Genomic DNA, 24,762 nt, shown 5'->3' with positions numbered 1-24,762 from the left:
GATTATCACTTCACCTTTCAAAATCATTTAGGGAACATTCTCCTGTAGTCCTTGTTTTAGAAATATACGCTGACATGAGTGGTTGTAAAAGGGCATAATGTCTGCAGCTTACCCTCAGATAGTTCAGAAAACATGCTGCAGAGAGAGTGATCAAGCAAATGGGGTGAATGTCAGCCATTGGGAAATCTGAGTGAGGGTATTCAGGACTCCTTTTTACTATGCTTATAATTTTTTCTGTAAGATAATGTCAAAGTTAAAATTTTGAAAAAGAAATTCTTATACTCCTCCCCAGACCTACTAAATGAGAATTGCAAGTGGGACCTGAGAAACTTATTTTTATCCTTAGATCCGTTCTGATTACTGATCAGCAAGGTTAGGAACACACTGCGTGAGAATACACTCATTCTACTCATAAAGTTGTCTTCATAGAGCATCTGAAATTGCTAGTTGCACTTTTGAGTCTAATTTTGAAGCCAAGGGCAGAAGAGACCCCTCAAAGATCTGTTTGTGGTTACTGTGCATAAGTCCTCCCCATAAGTCTTCTGGCTCACCCCCAATTTTGTGCCACATCTCAGATATGGGGAGACCAACAAACAGGGCCATGTCAGCTCCCACACTGGGTCCTCTGCTTATGGGGTGCAGCCCAGTGGGACCACAGAATGGAGCACCTGTGGCGGGCTAAGGAGGCTTCATAGAAGATGTGGCACATGAACTGTGCCTTCAAATAGTGATAGGAATGCATGGGTTTGTGCAAAGCCACAGAACTCTCAAATGGGAGGACCCTGAAACAAAAAACCTGCTACTGTTCAGTGTGCTGGGCACAGAGGTTGGGAGTGAGAGCCAAGAGAGGCATCTGTGATTTTCCCAGAGCTGCCTGCACAGCCTGTGCAGTGGCTCTGCACTAAGGTTCCCAGCCAGAAGGGCAGTGGGGAAGGAGGAGGGGAGGGAGCTGTAGAGAAGTGGGAGAGGAGACCCAGAGGTGGTGGGCTCAACGTCCAGTCCAGGTGTGTCAGTTTGGTGGCTGGAAGTTTGGGTGTCTCCCACACTCTCCCAGGGACTGCACATTCCTCAGCACATTTTAAATACCATAGGTGGGGTTCGTGTGAGACCCTGCTTCCCTAAGAATGAAGAACTTTCCCTGGAGGCCAGGACTTTAAAAACTGTTGGCAGAGTTCCTTTCTTGCGTATGACTGTTGGTGATGCACATTTGTACCTGATGAAGGTTTTGTTTGGAAAGAGTTGTCCTCTCATTGAGTCAAGGCCTTTAGGCTGTGACTCAACCCGCTGTTTTGTTTTGTTTTGTTCCATTTCCGTCTAGTACGTGCTTTCCTCTGTGGTCAGCCATCACTTCCTCCCAGCCCGGAACACGCATAGGAGTGACTGGCTTTTCCGAGGGCACTGAGGAAGTCTTGATACTGATACCAGTTCCTTTTTGAAAATAAGAATGGTAGTTTTTATCCTTGAGCTTATTTTGTTAAGTCATTGTGGATGTCTTAATCTTCCTTTCCATTGGTTTTCATGCCCTTTTAATCAGGTTTACATAAGTAAGAGCATTTATCCATGTGCTTTGCTACATACTTATCTGGAATGCTTGGTTCAAAGGGCAATAAAATAAACACAACCCAATACAGTTGCATGGTTATTTATTTGGTGCAAGCTTGTTTGTTTGACTTCTCTGAAATGACTTACGGAAATATTGGTTTGCTTTCTTCTCCTAGATCCATCCAAGTTAACTGTGAATCAGCTGTGGGCTTTGTTAGGTAACACAGAATCACCCACTGAAAGCTGACCATGAGCTCCTAAAACATTTATTTCACGTCCTTTTAACAAAATGACTTGGAGGTCTTTCAGGGTAGCAGGATAAAATCATCTATATTTTATAACTTTTACCAAGGGATTTCCTGTTAGCAAACAGCTTATCTCTTGTGCTCTCTGCTGTTCTTGGCTTCATATAAGAAAGCACTAGTAATGTTAGATGAAGGACTAAATATTTGAAGGCATATTTACTTCAACACCTGTTGGGTGGATCAGCTCATGTTTCTGAAAAGCAAAGCAAGGAGGAAGAGTTCTAACACTCTAGATTTCACAACTTTTGTTCATTTGTCTGCAGCCGTATGGTTTAAGCAGGATCATGCTAGCTAACAGTTTAATCTAATCTGTGACTGTGATCTCCCTTCCAAAGAGTACCAGTAACATGGGCTAGATGCCATCTTTATAGAACTTTCCAGTTTCTGAAAAGGTTTGTGTGATGGGAACAGAGAAAGAAGCCATTGCTGCTCTCAGTATATAGTACAGCTGCAACTTTAGACTTAGAAGCAGTGAGTAGAAGTGGGGAATTGGCATGAAGATAGTATTTGGAACTAGCTTCTTTCCATAGTGATTTTGTGAAATGTGTTTTACTACTTCTCTTAGTATTTTGCATACTCTTCTGAATGTGCTGTGTAGAATGAACCATAACATTTTAGGTTCTAGCCTTTATTCTCTTTGTGAATTCATAAACATTAGTTTTTTTCAGTAACATATCTAAGTTTGGTAATATTGGTCTTACCTAAAGAACCAAAAACATCTTCCAAGTTCACCCATGTACTTAAAGTTTTTCTTAGTTTTCTCAGAGCCTAGGAAAAATCAGAACTTTTTAATATCCATTAGGTGATCAAAGTGTGAGCCTATGATATTGCATAGAGAGTAAGAAACTAGCTGCAGTTATATTTCCATTATCTTGGTAAGAAAACAAAAGAGCCTTTGGAATGTGGTCAGGAACACAGGGATAAGGCCATGCATTCACACATGCCATCTCCCAGGGCCACAGCCTGTCACCCTGGGAGTGCCGCTCTTCATAGCCAGCTGGGGTGTGTGCATAATGCTGGCTGCCAACAGGGACTGAGTTCATGGTTGAGTCCAGTGAAACTCTATAATCACTACAGTTCTCAAAACCCTATCTCAGCCCACCAATGCCGACACACACACCACAGGCCAGCTCTCTCCTGAAGCACTTGCACACTCAGGAGGAACCTGGTGCGGTTTGACAAGGCTGTACACAGGGGTTGTTAGTCACAAATGCCCCAATTTCTGCATCCAGGCCCTGTGTTCTGATCACACCAGGGTCTTTCATTTCTTTGCTCTCAAAAACCTAGAGTGCACATGTTTGTGAAAAAGTAATTTACTTTTCACAGATAAAGCCTTCCTGCATGTATTTCTTTGTGTGTGCCATTATAACCTATTCCTCTAAGAAAGGTGAATATCCAATTTAGGATTGTCAGGAAAAAAATAAAGAAATTGGAAAAACACAGACATGTCCCCTTAGTATATGTAAACCAAGTCTCAGATCTCCACAGGAAGCCTCTCCCTGGGGGTACAAGCCCAGCACAGGGTGGACCACAGGACTTAGCCACTCGGGGACTTCTGCTAGGGCAGGTGCACCAAACCATCAGAGGAAAGGGGCTGTCCTGCCACCTGTGAACTCCCTCAGCAGGGGAGCTCCCCCACAGAAGGGGCAGTGCCTAGTACCAGCCACTTGGAAGTGAGCCGTTGACACCTCTGTTGATCCTGAAATGGCTTCCACTGAGAACCACAGTGTTTATGGTATTCAGTGATGCCTCACGTAGCCCCAGAAGCTGCTGTCTCTCTTCACAGACCTTTCTTTAGAATATCTGGGGAAAAATGGAAAGGGGAATCTCATGTCTACTCCTCACTTAGCCCCAGCTATAGACTGCTCCCAGCTGCGTGTAGGGCCTCTGCCACAAACCATGATCTAGAAATCTCAGCCATCACCTCCACCTGACAGTGCTCTCCCTCCTGCCCTCCTCAAGCTCTCCCTGCCGCCCAGCACCCCAAGATGAGGCTGGAGACATGGGAGTGATAAGGGGCAATTACAGCTAGAAGGGAGACTTTAAAGCTGGACACCAAGTGCAGTCACGCACTGTGTGACGACGTTTTGGTCAATGACGGACCACATATATGATGGTGGTCCCAATGATGATTACTGTACTTTTCTATGTTTAGATACACAGATACTTCCCATGGGGTTATAGTCACCTATAGTGTTCTGTACAGTAACGTGCTGGGCAGATTCGCAGCCTAGCAGCAGTGGGCTACACCATGCAGCCTAGGAGTGTAGTATGCTGTGTCACCTAGGTCCATATAAGTGCACTCTGTGATGTTGACAGTGCAACAAAATTGCCTGACAATACAGTTCTCAGAACGTGTCCCGTCGTTAAGGGACATATGACTGTATGACGGTTCCTAGAGTCCAGTGAAGAAAACAACCACATCAGGGCACTCTCAAGTTCCTAATTCTCTTTCCCATTTCGAGATTGGCCCTCTGTCCTCCCAGTGGAGATTCCAGGCTTCAGTCCTGCCCCTAGGAAAGCCCCACCCTTACTCATAGGTGGCTTTCTCCAGGTTGAACCCCCTTTCCCTCAGCAGGACCACCTGTAGAGTCCAGGGATGCATGTGGGTTGCTGGGACTGAGGAGCTGTCAGGGCAGCCCAGGCATGACCCCTGCTCATTCTCCCTGCCTCCTTCCCAGAGATAGCTGATTTGGAGACACACACACACACACACACACTTACTTGTACACACCTACACACAACTTTCAAAAAGCCCGTTTTCTCAGACACCATGGAGCAGCCTGAATTCCTACCAAGGAAGAGAAACCTTTGCATGAGAATGAGCCCACCTGCAGAGACCCAGCACACAGTGAGGTCCCCTTTTTCTCTATTTTGAGGGGACATTTAAGTTTCTCAGATCAGGTGTTGCTGGCTCCATATGCAAAGCCAAGACTCCCTCAGTTATCAAGATGTCTTTCCTTCCTTCCCTTTCCTTTCCCTTCCCCTTTCCTCCTTTCTTCCTCTTTATTTCCCTTCCTTCTTCCTTCCTTCTTGCTTTCTCTTTTGCTTCCTTGCTCCTCTCCCTCCTTTCTTCTTTCCTTCCTTCTTTTTAAAGTATTTTATCTCAGATTGCTTTCAGGAAGAGAGGAGTGGCCATCAGCCAGAAGCAGAGGCACTTCCTTCAAACAAAAATGATTTAAACCAGGTCTCCTACTCTCCTAGCTAAAAAGAGGCAGGTGAATCCTTGAAATCACAACTTCCTCAGAATCCTCAGGCAGGACTCCCTGGACTCCAGAGTCAGAGAGAGCAACAGGACAGTTTATTCCCCCCTTGTCCATGGCAAGCCACAGGAGCCTGGGGGAGAAGGGTGTCTTCCTAGAACAAAAGCTCCTTGGGGGATGAATTTAATGTTGTATAATATTTTTGTTTGGTTGGTTGTATTGTTTGTTTTAGAACTTTGTCACATTTAATTTTTTTTTATTTCAATATGTTTTGGGGGAACAGGTGGTGTTTGGTTACATAAATAAGTTCTTTAGTGGTAATTACTGAGATTTTAGTGCACCCATCACCTGAGCACTGTACACTGTACCCAATGTGTAGTCTTTTATCCCTCACTCCCCTCCCATCCTTCCCCCCCATCCTTTACCCCATGTCCCCAAAGTCATTCTTATACCTTTGCCTCCTCATAGTTTAGCTCCCAGTTATGAGTGAGGACATACGATGTTTGGTTTTCCATTCCTGAGTTACCTTACTTAATGTCTCCAGTGGTCTCCAGCTCCATCCAGGTCGCTGCGGATGCCATTATTTCGTTTCTTTTTATGGCTGAGTAGTATTCCATGGTATACACCACATTTTCTTTATCCACTCGTTGGTTGATGGGCATTTGGGCTGGTTCCATATTTATGCAGTTGCAAATTGTGCTGCTATAAACATGCATTTACAAGTATCTTTTTCGTATAATAATTTCTTTTCCTCTGGGGAGATACCTAGTAGTGGGATTGCTGGATTGGGGTGGATCTATTTTTAGTTATTTAAGGAATCTCCACACTGTTTTCTATAGTGGTTGTACTAGTTTACATTCCCACCAACAGTGTAAAAGTATTCCCTTTTCACTGTATTCATGCCAACATTTATTACTTTTTATTTTTTGATTATGGCCATTCTTGTAGGAGATATTGCATTGTGGTTTTGGTTTGCATTTCCCTGATCATTAATGATGTTGAGCATTTTTTCATATGCTTGTTGTCCATTTGTATATCTTATTTTGAGAATTGTCTGTTCATGTCCTTAGCCTACTTTTTGATGGGATTGTTTTTTTTCTTGCTGATTTGAGTTCTTTGTAGATTCTGGATATTAGTCCTTTGTTGGTTGTATATATAGATTATGAAGATTTTCTCCCACTCTGTGGGTTGTCTGTTAACTCTGCTGATTGTTTCTTTTGCTGTGCAGAAGCTTTTTAGTTTAATTAAGTCCCATCTATTTATCTTTATTTTTGTTGCATTTGCTTTTGGGTTCTTGGTCATGAAGTCTTTGCCTAAGCTAGTGTCTAGAAGGGTTTTTCTGATGTTATCTTCTAGAATCTTTATGGTTTCAGGTCTTAGATTTAAGTCTTTGATTAATCTTGAGTTGATTTTTGTATAAAGTGAGAGATGAAGATCCAGTCTCATTCTTCTACATGTGGCTATCCAATTATCCGACCACCATTTGTTGAATAAGGTGTCCTTCCCCACTTTGTTTTTGTTTGCTTTGTCGAAAATCAGTGGACTGTAAGTATTTGGCTTTATTTCTGGATTCTGTGTTCTATTTGATTGGTCTATATGCTTGTTTTTATGCCAGTACCATGCTGTTTTGGTGATGATGGCCTTATAGTTTGAAGTCGGGTAATGTATGCCTCAAGATTTGTTCTTTTTGCTTAGTCTTGCTTTGGCTATGCAGGCTCCTTTTTCATTCCATATGAATTTTAGGATTGTTTTTTGTAGTTCTGTGAAGAATGATGGTACTATTTTGATGGAAATTGCATTGAATTTGTAGATTGCTTTTGGTGGTATGGTCATTTTCACAATATTGATTCTACCTATCCATGAGCATGGGATGTGTTTCCATTTGTTTGTGTCATCTGTGATTTCTTTCAGCAGTGTTTTGTAGTTTTCCTTGTAGAGGTCTTTCACCTCCTTGGTTAGGTATATTCCTAAGTATTTTACTTTTCTTTCTTTTTTTTTTTTTTGAAGCTATTTTAAAAGAAGTTGAGTTCTTGATTTGATTCTCAGCTTGGTCGCTGTTGGTATATAGCAGGGCTACTGATTTGTGTACATTAATTTTGTATCTGGAAACTTTGCCAAATTCATGTACCAGTTCTAGGAACTTTTTGGATGAGTTTTTAGGGTTTTTTAGGTATATGATTGTGTCATCAGCAAACAGCAGCAGTTTGATTTCCTCTTTACCGATTTGGATGCCCTTTCTTTCTTTCTCTTGTCTGATTGCTCTGGCTAGGACTTCCAGTACTATGCTGAATAGAAATAGTGAAAGTGGGCATCCTTGTCTTGTTCCAGGGGGAATGCCTTCAACTTTTCCCTTTTCAGTAAAATGTTGGCTGTGGTTTGTCATGGATGGCTTTTATTACCTTAGGGTATGTCCCTTCTATGCTGATTTTGCTGAGGGTTTTAATAATAAAGTGACGCTGGATTTTGTCAAATGTTTTTTCTGCATCTACTGAGATGATCATGTGATTTTTGTTTTTAATTCTGTTTATGTGGTGTATCACATTTATTGACTTGTGAATGTTAAATCATCCCTGCATCCCAGGTATGAAACCAGGGATTTTTGTTTTTTATTTGGTTTATGTGGTATATCACATTTATTGACTTGCAGATGTTAAACCATCCCTGCATCCCTGGTATGGAACCCACTTGATCATGGTGGAGTATCCTTTTTTTTTTTTTTTTTTTTTTTTGAGACAGAGTCTCGCTCTGTCGCCCAGGCTGGAGTGCAGTGGCACAGTCTCGGCTCACTGCAAGCTCTGCCTCCCATGTTCACGCCATTCTCCTGTGTCAGCCTCCTAAGTAGCTGGGACTACAGGCACCTGCCACCACGCCCAGCTAATTTTTTTGTATTTTTAGTAGAGACAGTGTTTCACCATGTTAGCCAGGATGGTCTGGATCTCCTGACCTTGTGATCTGCCCGCCTTGGCCTCCCAAAGTGCTGGGATTACAGACATGAGCCACCGCACCCGGCCATGGATTATCTTTTTGATATGCTGTTGTATTCCGTTAGCTACTATTTTGTTGAGGATTTTTGCATCTATGTTCATCAGGGATATTGGTCTGTAGTTTTCTTTTTTTATGTCCTTTCCTGGTTTTGGTCTTAGGATGATACTGGCTTCATAGAATGATTTAGGGAGGATTCCCTCCTTCTCTATCTTTTGGAATAATGTCAATAGGATTGTTACCAGTTCTTTGAATGTCTGATAGAATTCAGCTGTGAATCCATCTAGTCCTGGATTCTTTTTTTTGTTGGTAACATTTTAATTACCATTTCAATCTCACTGCTTGTTATTGGTCTGTTCAGAGTTTCTATTTCTCCCTCATTTAAACTAGGAGGGTTGTATATTTCCAGGAATTTACCTGTCTCCTCTAGGTTTCCTAGTTTATGCACATAAAGGTGTTCATAGTAGCCTGAATGATCTTTTGTATTTCTTTGGTATTGGTTGTAATATCTCCCGTTTCGTTTCTAATTAAGCTTATTTGGATCTTCTCTCTTCTTAATCCATTAGTCTATCTTTTCAAAGAACCAGCTTTTCGTTTCATTTATCTTTTGTATTGTTTTTGTTTGTTTGTTTCATTTAGTTCTGCTCTGATCTTGGTTATTTCTTTTCTTCTGTTGGGTTTGGGTTTGGTTTGTTCTTGTTTGTCTAGCTCCTTGAGATGTGACCTTAGATTGTCTATTTGTGCTCTTTCAGACTTTGTGACGTAAGCATTTAATGCCATGAACGTTCTTCTTAGCACCACCTTTGCTGTATCCGCACTGCCTTTGCTGTATCCCAGAGGTTTTGATAGGTCGTGTCACTATTATTCAGTTCAAACAATTTTTTAATTTCCATCTTGATTTCATTGTTGACCCCAATGATCATTCGGGAGCAGGCTATTTAATTTCCATGTATTTGCAGGGTTTCAAGGGTTTCTTTTGGAGTTGATTTCCAGTTTTATTCCACTGTGGTCTGAGAGAGTACTTGCCATAATTTCGATTTTCTTATATTTGTTGAGACTTGTTTTGTGGCCCGTTGTATGGTCTATCTTGGAGAATGTTCCATGTGCTTATGAGTAGAATGTATATTCTGCAGTTGTGAGTAGAATGTTCTGTAAATATCTGTTAAGTCCATTTGTTCTAGGGTATAGTTTAAGTCTGTTGTTTCTTTGTTGACTTTCTGTCTTAATGACCTGTCTAGTGCTGTCAGTGGAGTATTGAAGTCCCCCACTATTATTGTGTTGCTGTCTATTTCATTTCTTAGGTCTAGGAGTAATTGTTTTATAAATTTGGGAGCTCTAGTGTTAGGTGCATATATATTTAAGATTGTGATATTTTCTGGTTGGACTATTTCTTTTATCATTATATCATGTCCCTGTTTGTCCTTTTTAACTGTTGTTGTTTTAAAGTTTGTTTTGTCTGATATAAGACTAGCTACTCCTGCTTGCTTTTGGTGTCCATTTTCATGGAATATATTTTTCCACCCCTTTACCTTAAGTTTATGTGAGTTCTTATGTGTCAGGTGAGTCTCCTGAAGGCAGCAGCAGATACTTGGTTGGTGAATTCTTTTCCCTTCTGCCATTCTGTATCTTTTAAGTGAAGCATTTAGGCCATTTACATTCAACATTAGTGACATGGGTTGACCATGTCCTGGCCCAGATCTCATCTTGAATTGTAGTTTCCATAATCCCCATGTGTCATGGGAGGGCCCAGTGGGAGCTGTTTTAATCATGGGGGTGGTTACCCTCATGCTGTTCTTCTCATGGTGGCGGGTGAGTTCTCATGAGATCTGATGGTTTTATAAGGGGCTTGTACCCCTTTGCTCGGCGCTTCTCTCTCCTGCCACCATGTGAAGAAGGACGTATTTGCTTCCCCTTCCGCCATGATTGTATGTTTCCTGAGGCCTCCCCAGCCATGCATAAATGTGAGTTAATTAAACCTCTTTTCTTTGTAAATTATCCAGTCTTGGGCACTTCTTCATAGCAGCGTGAGAACGGATTAATACAGTTAGTATTGAGATGTGAGGTACTATTCTATTCAACATGCTATTTGTTGCCTGAATGCCTTGTTTTTTTCATTGTGGTGGTGTTTTATAGGTCCTGTGAGATTTATACTTTAAGGAGGTTCTATTTTGGTGTATTTTGAGGATTTGTTTCAAGATTTAGAGCTCCTTTTAGCAGTTTTTATAGTGCTGGCTTGGTAGTGGCGAATTCTCTCAGCATTTGTTTGTCTGAAAAAGACTGTATCTTTCCTTCATTTATGAAGCTTAGTTTCGGTAGACACAAAATTCTTGGCCAATTGTTTTGTTTAAGGAGGCTAAAGATAGGACCCCAATCCCTTCTAGCTTGTAGGGTTTCTGATGAGAAATCTGCTGTTAATCTGATAGGTTCCTTTGTAGGTTACCTGATGTATTTGCCTCCCAGCTCTTAAGATTCTTTCCTTCATCTTGACCTTAGATAGCCTGATGACTATGTCCCTAAGTGATAATCTTTTTGTGTTGTATTTCCCAGGTGTTCTTTGAGCTTCTTGTATTTGAATGTTAGATTTCTAGCAATGCTGGAGAAGTTTTCCTCAATTATTCCCTCAAATATGTTTTCCAAACTTTTAGATTTCTCTTCTTCCTTGAGAACACCAATTATTCTTAGGTTTGGTTGTTTAACATAATCCCAAACTTCTCGGAGGCTTTGTTAATTTTTTTAAATTCTTTTTCTTTGTCAGATGGGGTTAATTTGAAAGCCTTGTCTTTGAGCTCTGAAATTCTGTCTTCTGTTGGTTCGATTCTGTTGCTGAGACTTCCAGTGCATTTTGCAGTTCTCTAAGTGCATCCTTAATTTCCAGAAGTTGTGATGGTTTTTTATTTATGCTATCTATTTCACTGGAGATTTTTCCATTCATATCCTGCATCATTTTTTTATTTATTTATTTAAGTTGGACTTCGCCTTTCTCTGGTGCCTCCTTGATTGGCTTAATAGTCAACCTTCTGAATTCTTTTTCTGGCAATTCAGAGATTTGATCTTGGTTTGGATCCATTGCTGGTGAGCTAGTGTGATCTTTTGGGGGTGTTAAACAACCTTGCCTCTGCTGTATCACACAGGTCATCAGGGAAGTTGGGGAAAGCTGGCAGCCACAGCCCTCACCCAGCTCCTATGCAGCCCACAGCCCAAAAGGCCAGTCTCCCTCCCACCGTGCCCCCACAACAGCGCTGAGTTTATTTCCAGGGCTGAGAACTTTCTCTAGGCTATATGCCTCCCAGCCGAGAAAGCAAGCAGACTCACAGTTCCTGGCTGTCCCACAGAGCCTGGAGGCAGTCCATCTCCTTTAAAGGGTCTGGATTCTCTTGGCTTTCCTGGTATGTTCCTGCAGTAGTTCTTGGAGCAAAAGTTCACGATGTGGGCCTCCACACACTGCTCTGTTTGCCTGAGTGGAAGCTGCAAGTTAGTCCTTCCTTCTATTTGCCATTTTCAGGTTCAGGGCTCACTCCTCACTTCTTCTAAGTTCTCCAATTGCAAAAGCACATTCAATATTTTTAATAAAAAAAGACATATGCTTTAAATATTATCCAATTTATTACTAACAGTACCCGATTAAAATATGTAACCTGGAGGAAAAAGAAAGACAGTCCGTTGGTAGTTCAGTGCTGTATGTGTCCCAAGATGTGTTTTGATGGCCTTTTGTCACCAACTGGGACAGCATTGTGTCACTTGAGTTCTAGATTTGTGAAAATATTGACTGGCTGCCGTGTGTGCTCAGGATCCTGTAGCATAGCAGTGAGGAATGTTCAATGATGTTTTCATCAACCTGTATTTAGTGATCAGTGTTGGTTACAGGGACTGCCACTCAGGAAGGGATATAGGTAATGGAAAATTAAAGTGAAATGAAAGGTGTTGGGGAGAAGCAGTAATTAATCCTGCTTGTTGAGGTTTCTAGGTGGGAATGAGTAAAAATTAACTTTTCTGAGGGAAAATGATGTCAAGTGAATAAAGGCTAGAATCCCTGCCTAACACTTACTGTGTTGTTCCTACACAAAAATCAAGCATAGTCAAGTCAACCATCCCTGGCTCCAGCTTTACCCAGGCTCTATAGAAGGGGTGCCTAGTGCCTGCAATTCTGACGACTCACAGCCATCATCACCCAGGGGTAGCCCTTCTCAACTGGCCAGGAACAGGGCCCTGCTCTGGGGGGAAGGGTACATGGTAATCTCTTGTACAGTGAGGGGATATAGAGTTTTAAAAATCATAATGTTGTAATTATCAATTTTGTTTTACTCATAATAGTAATATTGAAATTTTAAATGACATTATAGAAGATATAGATATTTGCATTTATCAAAGGGCCATACAGTGTTCAGATGTGGGGAAAACTGCCCTGGGAAAGATTGTAAAGGTGATGGGAAACATTTATACTTTCTCTGCGGTCTGCAGTTGTGGCTGCATTTCATAAGGATCTGTTTTCACCTTGGTGATGGCCTTAGTGTTTCTGAAGAATGGAACCAATCCCCTCTGCCGCCACCAGGGGTCCTTTGATGCCTGGGTGCCTCCTTTACCTTCCTAGGTGTGCAGAAAGTGGGTGCAGAGCTTTTCTGGGCAGAGAAGGAGCTCACCCTTTGGCAGCTGCTCCTACTCATCCCACTTTCACTTTCCTTGTGGCCACTGGCAGTGTTTTCTTAGATTAAAGGTTGTTCTCCCTTTATAGTTAAGAGTAATATTTACTAAGTTGTGTTGAAACTGATGTGGGCAGTGGACTGTCTCCTGCATTTCATTTAGTAGGCTCTTACTTCATCCTTTAACTTTCTAAACTGAGTTTCTTTCTCATGCGACAGTGAAATTGTGTCCCCTCATACTCCATGAGTCGGGACTCCAGTGGGAGGCTGGACACTGGATTACCTCTGATCACCAAGGCATCTTTCTCAGATGGCCACCACTGTGCCACCCCAGTTCAGGGTCCTTTTAGAGACTCTTTGATTTCTAGAGTGTTTATTCCTATTCTTTGGGCTTTTAAACTTTTGTGTCATTCCTTGATCTAATCAAACTGTCAAGGCTTCAACTCCTGGATCTGTAAATGTCACCTAGCCATGGCTTTCACTGAAGGAGCCTGCGGGGTTTCTTTGGAACAGCCACTTGTGCTTGGTGTCCACTGGCCTGGCCACGCCTCCTCTTCTGGCCTGAACCTGAGCCCTGGCTCTCTAGCTATCAACATGGAACCTCAGATCAAAGATGAGGGCTGGCTAGATGGTCATCTTGGCCTTGGATGGTCACAGACCTCTCTGGGTCTTATCTCCCAAGGGCCCCAGGTGACCTGTATGACAACATAGGGGGTTCTCTGGCTTGTGAAAGAACAATGCTGCCGCCCTCCTTGGCTCCAAGGGCTTCTAGACCGGAAAGTAGTTATTCCTGAAGGACTTGGCACCCTTCCTCCCAGGCAAGGAGGAGGGAGAGCCTTCCTGAAGAAGTGATGCTGTGGGCCCTGTGCGGGGGCTCACACCTGTAATCCCAGTGCTTTGGGAGGCCGAGGCAGGCAGATCACTTGAACCAGGAGTTCAAGACAAGCCTGGGCAACATGGTGAAACCCCATCTCTGCAAAATATACAAAAAATTAGCTGGGCGTAGTGGCACACTCCAGCCTCCCAGCTACTCAGAAGGCTGAGGTGGGAGGATCACCTGATCCTGGAAGGTCCAGGCTGCAGTGAGCTGTGATTGTGCCACTGCACTCCACTCCAGCCTAGGTGACAGAGTGAAACCCTGTCTCAAAAAAAAAGTAATTTAAATATTGTTTTAAAAAATAAGTCATGCTATGTAAGTCTTGTCCAGGAAATGTCTCCTCCAGACCAGATGCTCTTGGTCATCTAGATGACCTGAACAATTGGGACAATGTCCTAGTAACATCACTGAATGTGTCAGTATCATGGGGCTGAGGATAATACACAAGAAGATTGTAGACCTCGCTGGCATCTGAAACAGCTCACTGCCATATTACAGCAGAACCTGGGTGGAAGATCTCCTCTTCGCATTTCTGTTTGCAAAATAACATCACACCTGTAGATCTAGTTACAGTGAAACTAGAAAGGAGCCATGCCAAAGTCATTTTAAAAAGAAACTTCATTCTTTGCCCTGTGATTTGGAGGCAAACTGATTACATGTTATTTTTACATTATTATTTGCAAAAATATGAAAATTTCCCCCTTTCTCAGAATTGGTGTCACCTTCATTGTCTTTTTGGTCCTCCCATCTGGGAACATCATTCCCATGTCTTCCTCACTTTGTTGCCCTCTTACCTATGTTGCCATAACACACATAGTTGATGGTCATTCCAGAAGTAATTGTAGCTTTCGTATGTAATTATATTACTTCTTTAAGATTAGTCATAGTTTGCTTTTGATGTTAGGGACTTTGATTCTTTTGATTTATAATTATACCTCTACTTTACAAGTGTCAAAATACTGCCCCTGTCTCAGCCTCAGGCCACTGCTCTAGTCCCCTTGGTTGATGTCCCCAGGACACCCCCAGCCCACTGTTCTCCATGCTCATATCAGGATGTTTCAAAAAACCGTCCATTCAATTCAGCCTTTTAAGCAACATCTGTTACTAGCTTTTTCTCTTCATCCAGTGGAGGAGATATGGCTTATTTTAACCTTTCTTGTTCCTGAATAATTTATTAATGTTTCTACTCCCTTTTATGTGTTTAGTAAACTGCAGTCCCTTGCAGATCGAGGTTTCTGGTTCTTGCCATGCTCTTTGTTGGAGGTGCTCTTCAGCAGCTCTCCATCACCAGCCAGTTGGTGACAAGAGGCCATCAGAACACATCTGGGGCACACACAGCAATGAACCACCAAGGGGCTCCTTCCATTCTCTTTCCTCCAGGTCACACCTTTTAATGGGGTGCAGTTGGTAATAAGTTGGATAATATTTAAAGCACATGCCTATTTTTTACTTATTAAAAATATTGAATATGACAAAGTTGTAAAAACAAACAAAAATAAACAAACAAAAAATATTATATGGCATTAAATTCATCCCTGAAGGAGCTTCTGTTCTAGGAAGACACCCTTCTCCCCCAGGCTCCTGTGGCTTGCCATGGACAAGGGGGGAATAAACTGTCCTGTTGCTCTCTCTGGCTCTGGAGTCCAGGGAGTCCTGCCTGAGGATTCTGAGGAAGTTGTGACTTCAAGGATTCACCTGCCTCTTTTAGCTAGGAGAGTAGGAGACCTGGTCTAAATCATTTGTGTTTAAAGGAAGTGTCTCCGCATCTGAGTTTCAGCTGCTCGAGCGTTTGTGATTTTGCCAACTGTCTCACTATGGTTTCCACATTTTCTTATTCTTGTTCCCTTTGGAAGCCTTTCTTTAAAAAAAAAAAATCATCAAGGACTTCTGGATATTTTTTAAAACTTGATTCTTTTTTTCTGAGACAGAGTTTCCCTCTTGTCACCCAAGCTGGAGTGCAATGGTGCATTCTCGGCTCACTGCCACCTCCACCTCTCGGGTTCAAGCGATTCTCCTACACTAGCCTCCCGAGTAGCTGGGATTACAGGCGCCCGCCACCACGCCTGGCTATTTTTTTTTGTATTTTTAGTAGAGACAGGGTTTCACCATGTTGGCCAGGCTGGTCTCAAACTCCTGACCTCAGGTGATCCACCTGCCTTGGCCTCCCAAAGTGCTGGGATTACCAGCATGAGCCACTGCGCCCACCCAAAAAAATGATTCTTAAAGTTTTTTGTTGTTTTTTTTTTTTTTTTGAGACAGAGTTTCACTCTGTCACCCAGGCTGGAGTGTAGTGGCGCAATCTCGGCTCACTGCACCCTCCGCCTCCCGGGTTCATGTGGTTCTCCTGCCTCAGCCTCCTGAGTAACTGGGATTACAGGTGCCTGCCACCACGCCCAGCTAATTTTTGTATTTTTAGTAGAGACGGAGTTTCACTATGTTGGCTAGGCTGGTCTTGAACTCCTGACTTCAAGTCATGTGCCCACCTCGGCCTCCCAAAGTGCTGGGATTACAGGCGTGAGCCACCGCGCCCGGCCAGTTCTTAAAGTTTTAAGCACTCTTTAATATCTTGCTAAAATGTGTGCATACAGATCAAGATAGGGTTAACCTGGTGTATCTGGAGCCAGGCTGCCATGGTTTCAGAGATTTAGCAGAAGCAGAAAATCTGAGCCAGGTGTGACAAGACAAAATTGGATCCACACCAATAATTCAGAGATACTCGCAAGATCTCATGGATTAGAAGTGTGATCCAGTTGAATCTGAATCTCAAAGCACAGGTGACCCCAGTGGATAGTTGGGTGATATTATTATAGTACAAAAATGAAACGTCTAGATCCAACATCAGGGTAGGGGCAGGGCAGCCTGTAGGTTAGGAGCCAGCTCTGGAGCCAGACGGCCTGGGCTCAAACCTGCTATAACCTGGTGCAAGTTTCTCAACCTTTATGTGCCTCTGTTTTTTCTTTAAAATCATAATGGTATGTCTCTCATAGGGTGGTTATGAGGAGTAAATCAAATGTGCATAGCGTTTAGAACAGTGCCTGGCGTGCAATGTGATGTAAGTGTTGGTCACTATGAATTTAAATTACACACAGGTAATATAACAGACATTAAAAGTTATATCAACAAAGGAGGTTAAAAAGAGGTTTTGCTGTACAAGAGCAATTAGAAATGCAGGAAATGGGGAGTTAAGTAGCCAAGATTGGCATGAACCTAGCACAGGGAACCCTAGGAAGCATAGGACTGATGCCCAGACCCATGGACCTGAGCCCCACAGCCTGGAGGAACCATCTAGATGGGTGCGTCCACTCCACGCTGAAGCCTGGGGGTTCTGCAGAAGGATCTCTTGGTTTAGTTACTAGGTGATTTCGTGTATATTTGGGGTATGCATAACTTGGAGAAAATATCAGTGTCCACTGATAGAACATGAAAGGACAGAGGCGATGAGCAGCCCTGATGAGGGCTTGCTGCCTCTGACGACATTTCCCAGACCCAGGGAGGTGGGTCAGTTTTGCTTGGTCATTTTGTGTTAGCATCCAGCTCTTTCTGGCCACCTGTGGAACCTCATGGCCTGTAGCGTTGGTTGGTATGTGAGGATTCCAACTCCCAGATTGGGGAGGTGGCTGTAGTTAATCAGACATGACTAGCTTCCTGTTCCAGAAGCGTCAGAATGAGTGTGTGCCTGGGGATGGCTGGAAAGCCAGCCTCTGGCTTCTATAGGCACCTCACTCTCCATGAGAAGTAATTTGCAGTCTCAAAATATCTCCTTTCAAAGTCCTTTAACTTCTGTTTTGGGAAATTTTGCTCTGAAACCCAGATGTGCAGAGAAAGCAGGGCTCAAAAGATCATTTGAGAAACAGACATTACACCTTTGTTTCCCCTTTTTGAACTGACATCCACCCACCCCATGGTTAGCTCATGCAGTTAATGGCCTGTGTCATAGACTCCCTCACATGTCTCCTGTTGTGTGAGCGGGAGCCTTTCTGGAATGGGGATTTGATTTTCTTGGCGGAGTCTTTGTTTCTAGCTGGGACCAAGCTGATAATTTGGCACCGTGCTCCTCCCACACAGCTGTAACTGCAGACCACCTTCCGCTTCACCAGAGCCACATCTGAGCTTGCTAATCATGATTTCTGTCACACTCCCCCGTCACTCCACCCCTGACCCTCACCCAGCTTGAGCTTGCTAGCCATGATTTCTGCCACCCACCCCTCACCCAGCTTCTGAGTCAAAACCTTAGGCTGGGACCCAAATCTGCATTGTTACCAGGGCAGGTAGCTGCTGGGAACCCTGAAACCCGGTGCTTCTGACATAAAGCCCATCCTACTGGTGTGTTTTCTGTGATCCCATACATGGGATTGGCCAATTTGTGGGCCAGAGAGTGATGCTGACTTCAAGAACTTGAATATGTGTTACATGAGAAAGGAGGCTTTTCTCTTTCATACGCATGAAAAAAAGAGGCTTCACAAGTTCATCGGAATTACACTGAGGTTACTGGCTAAATTAGAATTTCTCTGGCTGCTACTGCAGGCTGCAAGCTGGTCCCTCTTCCACAGTATTCATGGAGCACCAACTCAGTGCCAGGCACTGTCATAGGTCCTGGGGTCTAGTCATGGCCCTGCTCTCTGGAGACCACATACCAGGTAGGATAGAACATTTAAGACAGAAAAAAAATCTGCAAACAATGAATAAACCAGATGGTAATGCGAGGAGTGCAGCAATTGAAATAGAGGGATGGGATGGTGATGGGGGAGGAGGAAATAGAGGGATGAGGAGGAGACAGGCTGAGGACTGAGTGGCAGAAAGGAGTTGCCAGCAAAGCTCAGGCAGGGCAGGCAAGCCTGGGTGGAGGGAGCTGGTGGCTGGAGCAGAACCAAGGTTGGATTGCGGGGCAGCAGGGGACAAGGATGAGAGACAAGAAGGGGTGAACTGTAGTCCCCAGCGTGGTAGGGACCTTGGAGTGGCATACTACAGCCCCCCGTTTAAAACCCTGCTTGGGCTGCCTTGAGACAAGAGTGGGATGGTCTGGGGTGCCGTCTCAGTGCAGGCAGGGGCACAGCCTTGAGGAGGGAGGCAGGAGCAGCGCGTGTGTGACAGGTAGAGGGGCTGGGCCGGGGGAGCAGGCATCCGCAGAGATGGCCGAAGTTCCGTGGTCTGAGATGCTGGCTGGTGGTGGCACTGCTTCCTGAGATGGGGATGACTGGGAGAAAGGCTGGCTGGGGTGGGAGGTGGGAGCTGGAGCACTGGCACTTGTGGTTGCCTGCAAGTCTTACATTTTTACATTTTGTCAAGTGTTAAAATGAAGCAACAATCAGAGGGAGAGGTGGATGTAACTCCCTCCAGGACCGCCTGACAGGCTGCTGCAAGCGCCTTCCTGCCCCTCTACTCACTGCTGTCGTGGCTGTTTAGAGCCTTATGGCACCACCAAGCCCAGACAGGCTTGGACTTTTTAATCATTATATTATGATATTTTCAGAACACTGAGGTAAACTTTTCAATAGAGAAAACAAATAAAAAGTCTGTGAAAATAGGTGCTTCAGAAGCCCCACTCTCCTTTTTTGTCTGAATTATCAGGCTGTTGCTTGATTTTTGCCCTGACTCTAGCTGCATGTCCTCAATAAGCTGCCTAGCCTTGTGAGTCCCCAGGGCCATGTCAGTGACACCTGTAGAGAAGCCCTTGCTTGTGGTTGCAAGGTGTGAATAAGGGGTGTGTGCACAGCTTGAGTGGAGGAGGCTTGAAGTTGATCCTCCCTTCTTCCCCGCCATTCCCCTTCTCAGGGAGACTTGGAGGGTGGCTTCGTTTCAGGCAGTGGCTCTCTACCTCAGCTGCATGTTAGAATCAGTTGGGGAGCTTTGAAAAGTCCCTGTGCCCAGGCCACACTTAGGTGCATTAAATCAGACTTTGGGTGGGGGAGTAGGAATGGGTGATCATGATGCTCCATCTCAGGCCTGCACACCCAAGGCTGGGGTGGCTCGGGGGAACCAGGTGCTGCTGCTGGGCTGAAGTGGCCTGAGAACTCCATTCCTAGACACCCTATGTGGCCAGCAGCCTGGCTGTATCCCAGCCACTGCACCCTGCACTCAGAGGACATGGACGGTGAGGCCACTAGTGAACAGTAACTGATGACGCATGGGATTTTCTATCCTTCAGCCAAGGGCTCCCCAGACAGATTCCTTCTGTAGGTCTTGGTTTGGGAGGGGGGGCAGGAGTGAGAAGGGGTAATGGAGTAGTTGCTAGTAGATTTCAAATTGAGCAGGAGATGTAATCAAATGGTAGTGATTCCCTGAATGCTATGAATAGAAGGATCCTAAAGTTTATTGTGGGCTCAGCCAGAAGGAGTCTCTGCTACAAGGCTGGGAGGGAGAAGGGGCCATTTGAGGTCCATGGTGTCCACCGTGGTTATCACAAGTCTATGGAGTCCACCATGGCCATTCCAGGTCTGTGGGAAGCATTGCAATTCTCAGAAAGTATTTCTGTACTTCTCCACAGAGACAAGGGGATCCGGTCACACAGTCTTCCTCAGGTCAAGCTGTGCATTTGGCCAACACACTTAATGATTAGGTTCCTATTATAATCATTACTAATAATGATGCAAAAAATTAGTCAGTGCTTTTTAAAGAATAATTTGGAGCATGGGTGTTTTAATGAGTCACAAGTTAGAGGAAAATTCCATTCTGTCTCCATTTTGATACTTTTTTGGAGAAGTCGTCAGCTCTATTATCTTGCTTATATTTTTATGAAGATTTTAATTTAAGGATCCCCAAAGAAGCCAGGTTTTTTTTAAGGGGATATTGTTGCTCCCTCCCACCCCACCCACCCTCCAGCCAGGTTTGTTAAGGAGAAGAAGCCAAAGAACTGAGCTGCCAGAGGCAGCCTGGTGCCTAGGCACCGTCCCAGCCCACTCAGCCAGAGCCTGCAGTATGGCCTGGGAGAAATCTGTTTCACCCCTCCTGGCCCCAGCTCGCTTATTTGTGAAAGGTGACAGACAACAAATCAGAGACTTGCAAGCCTGGGGTGGCCAGTGGAAAAACTCGAAGGCTCGTTAAAAATTCAGAGAGTCTGGGGTGCACTGCAGGGCCTGCATTTAACCAGGTCTCAGGATTCTTAAGTGGCCATGAGACTGACTGTTCTTCAAGGTTCCTTCCTAATCATAAATTCTGTGATCCTGACATCACTTCTGCCAGTGCTCACCACTTCCCCATCAGGGAGGGTGTGGGAAGTGCTCTCGGGCCAGGGCTGTGGTTAGGGCTCAGCCTCCTCTTCACCAGGAGGACAGCCCTCCTGGAAAACAAATGGGATATTCCTGTTGTACGTCGCATGACCCCCATACTGAGGGTTGCAGACTCATGAGTGGTAGATAGCAATTGGTTTACCTAAGAGAAGCCATCTTAGGGCCAGCCAGCCGGTAATGAGTATCTGTGGCTCTGACTCCATTTGCAGCCAAGGGAGGTAGAGGCCTGCCCCATTTACACAGAAAAGGTGTGAATGTCAGCCACTGATTTCATGACAACTTAACTTGTCTCAGGAAAGCGGGTTGTTGCAGCTCATTTCCTCCAAATCGCTTGGGTTTTTCTTTGGACTTTAGCTGCAGGTTTTAATTTCTGGTTCTGCCATTGGCTTAGGGTCTTCCAGCTAGGGATTGTGGGCACAGGCAACCCAGGGAGTTGAGCTGAGCCCCCCTCCATACCATGGCCCTGGGAGGGAGAGTGCCCTTGGAAGGAAACCACCTGGTCTGCCACTGCCCTGTGGAGGCCCTGGGAGCACAGCCTTCCTGTCCCCTCCTGTTCCCCTGGCTGCCAAGCTGGCCTTGAGACATCCCATGGCCGTGGCCCAACTTGGGGATCACAGAACACTCCAGTGAGGCTTGGTCATTCATGGCTTTAAAAGAAGCCTTGCTCCAGGACAGGTGAAGGAAAGAGCAGAAATGTGCAAATGGCTCCTGCCTGGCCTGAGGCAAGGGAGGACTGTAGGGTCCCTGGCCATTCTTTCTACCTTTGCCACCAGTAGTGCAGTTCAGTGCAGATGACCTTGTGACCTCATGGACATCCTCAGGCTCTTAGGTGCTGCCCTGAGCAAGGCAGGCACTGCAGGTGGGAGGAACCCAGCCAAGTGGGTTCCGAGTTCCTTCCCTGAACTTGGGTGAAGCCCCCAACCCTGGGCCTGAGAGAAGGGGCTGTGGCCCTGAAGAAGCCCCTCATGGGCACATCAGTTATAAGGACAAGTGGGGGGCACCCCAGAAGCAGCCCCAGGAAGTGAGACAAAAGTCACATTGGGTTTGGTCATTTGGAGGAGAAGGCCCATCCACCCTGGCTACTGTGGAGCAGGGGGCCCCTCCCAGAGAGCTGCTGGATGCTTCTGTGCCTGACCTCATGGGGCTTCCAGCCACCATGCCTTGAAAGGAGCCTCAGATGCTCCCATTTTGATTTTCTTCCCCATGTGGAATGCCAGGGAAATGTGGCTGCAAGATTCCGTGACAAGCTGGGGAATGTTCTGTCTTCATTATTGTTTTAGTTTAGTTAAATTTACCGCACACAGTGGCTCATGCCCGTAGTCCCAGCTACTTGGGAAATTGAGGCAGGAGGATCCCTTGAGCCCAGGAGTTCGAGGTTGCAGTGTGATCACGCCTCTGCACTCCAGCCTGGGCAACAAAGTGAGACCCTGGCTCTTGAAAAAAAAAAAAAAAAGACATTTTAAAAGTCTTACAAGTATTAAATGATAACAGCTAGAAGAGTCTGCAGTGAACCTGGGCTGAAATATTACAGTTTTTATTTATGGTGATATTTAATATCTGTAGTTAACACATGGGCTTGTGGGAAGACCTGAAATGTTAGTAATGGAAGAGGTAGCAGATGCAAAAAACTCTGGGGAGACTTTTACAGTGCCTAGCAGTTCAGCCTTTCTAGGTTTGTGAACTATTAAACCATCTCTATCCCCCTGGCAGGATGAAGGTTATAGAAATCTTGCAGCGGTGGGTCATTTGGACAGGGCATGTCCCTGGGCCAGTGTTAACTTGTGTGTCTACCCCCTACTCCAGGCCTACTGAAATGCTGTGGCCCCTGCAGAAAGAACCCTCTTACCCCCACCACAGGTAAACTGGTCACCTTGACTCTCCATAGCCCCCCTTTCTCATCAAAAGCCATCTCCTAAGCCCTGCTTAGACCTGGATAAGAAAGGGCCAGCCAGTCCCCTCCCCAAGCCAAATGCAGAGGGCTCAGCTTCCAGGAGCCATCATGAGCCGCCCTGTGGGAGACAGGCCAGGCTCAGAAAACATGAGAATGGTCAGGAGTTGAGAGCACCTTCCTGAGGTACTGCAGATCTAAAGGATCCTTAGGAGGGTAAATTAAAGCAGCAGACAAGGACTTTTGATTGACAGTCTGTGAAAAGGGCTTCTCCCACTGAAAGCCACAGGGAGCATGGTATTGCTTCCAGCCCTGTGTGGCACTTGGGGCTCTCAAGATGAGTAGCCAGGTACTGGGGGTACCAGCCATGTTTGCGCTCAGAGTTTTGTTTTTCCATAGGTGAATCACTGTTACCAAAAATCTGTTTGAAGCCAACTTCCACAGTATTATAGTTATTCATTTATTCAACGAATAGGGCAGAGCTGTAGTGGTGTTTTCTAGCCATAAAACCGAAGTGACTGGGAGCTTCAGGGCTGGGGTAGGGGAAGGTAGGAGCAGCAGAACTGTCCCCTACGCCGCTGCCTGACTTGTGGGAACAGGCTCTCCCTTCTGACACCTCCCTGGAAGTCTCCCATCCTGCCCTCGAGGAGGGCACCTCTATCTTGACGTCACCCTCACAGAGACTTCATGGGTTGCTCCCAGTGAGGATGGGGGCGGAGGGGTGAGTGTAAGTCCTGTGGCTGTACTAGGGACAAAAGGCTGGTGAGAAACATCTGATGATTTGGGGCATCTGTTCTGTGCCAGGGACTTCATGGACAACAATACTTGCAGCCACCCTGCAAAATAGGCACTATTGCTCTCACTGCAGATTTGGAAACTCCGGCTCAGCGAGGTCAAACTGCCAGGGTCGCTCAAAGCACAGGGGCAAAGCAAGCACTTGGTCCCAAGCCTGTGCCCCGTCCTGTCTCAGGCCCTGTCCGCCTATTCCCCTCATCCTGGCCATCCAGGGAGGAGGAGACGCCAGCTGCTTCTCATTTCAGTGTCCTTAAAATCCCTGCTGGTCTGGGCTCACACAGTGCGACATTGCATTTCCACCACACCAACTGTCTCCCATCTCCTCAGAGTCAGACCCAGGGACTTGCAGGAAGCTGCAGGCAGCATCAGAGTCACCACTTCCCTGGGGTCAAAGCCACTGGCCAGGCTTCCACAGAGAGCAGAGGCCTCGGCCACTACTTAGGCTTCTGTGGCTCACCTGGTGTCCTGTTTTCTCTTAACAGCAAATGAAGCTCGTGACCGAGAACCTGAAGGAGGAACCAACGGAAAGCGGGAAGGAGAAGGCAACCTGAGTGCCCAGCGTGCCCAGCTGCCCTGTTGGCAGAGGCCTGTGTCTGTGCCACACCTGCCACAGTGGCAGGGGGGGTACCCGGGGCAGCATCGTGGCTCCTAAACCCAGACCCAATGCTTAGCCAAATGAAGTGGCTCCCATGTGGCAAGCACCCTTTTCAGTTTCGCAGTGGCTTGGCTCGGGATCCTTGGCAGTTCCCCCAGCCCCACCCTGTCTGCTCCTTCCCAGTTCCTTCCTGGGCCCCACACGCTGCTCCAGCTGCCAACTTTGCTGCAGAGCCACTGCCGCCCTTGAGCCTCTCACCATGAGTGAGCCACCAGCTCTCCACGTTCCCCTCATAGCAGTGTCACTCCCAACCCCACCATGGCCCAGGGACCCATGGACAGGTTGGGGATGGGGTGTGTGCCCACTGTGCTCATCACAGGAGCCTCAGTTGAGAGTGAGCGGGGTACAGTAAGGCAGTGCTTCCCACACTGGACCTCTTTCCTGGTTCTCTTTTGCAATACGTTAACAGACCCTTTATCAACATAAACAATAGTAACTGAGCTATTAAAGGCAACCTCTCTGACTCCTTCTGCCTACATAGGTACCGCAATGGGCTTCCCTTTTCTGAAGCACTTGGTGAGGTCACTGAAGGTGGAGCGGTGAGATCAGGAGCCCAGGGTGAGGGGCTTGGCTGGAGGCCAGGCACCAAAGCTTGTAGCTGAAGGCTGGGCCATTTTTGAGAACTGCTGCTGGTGGTGCCCACCTACAGGGA

The 24,762-nt window shown here is 45.6% G+C and overlaps 1 protein-coding gene across 12 annotated transcripts in view; it reads left to right on the top strand.

The window, feature by feature from the left end:
• The window catches only part of ANO10 (anoctamin 10), a 325,599-nt gene extending 301,040 nt beyond the window's left edge, over positions 1–24,559 (top strand). For all 12 annotated transcript variants that reach the window (XM_034956236.3, XM_055109754.2, XM_055109751.2 and 9 more), the window contains one exon: positions 23,938–24,559. In XM_034956236.3, the coding sequence (XP_034812127.1) occupies positions 23,938–24,006 (69 nt within the window). In that variant the 3' untranslated portion in view covers positions 24,007–24,559. The remainder of the gene's footprint in view (positions 1–23,937) is intronic.
• Positions 24,560–24,762: the final 203 nt, after the last annotated feature.

This window comes from Pan paniscus, chromosome 2 (assembly GCF_029289425.2).
Source record: "Pan paniscus chromosome 2, NHGRI_mPanPan1-v2.0_pri, whole genome shotgun sequence".
NCBI lineage: Eukaryota > Metazoa > Chordata > Mammalia > Primates > Hominidae > Pan > Pan paniscus.
The sequence above is the reverse complement of the archived record's forward strand: the minus strand, read 5'-3'. Positions and strand labels throughout refer to the sequence as shown.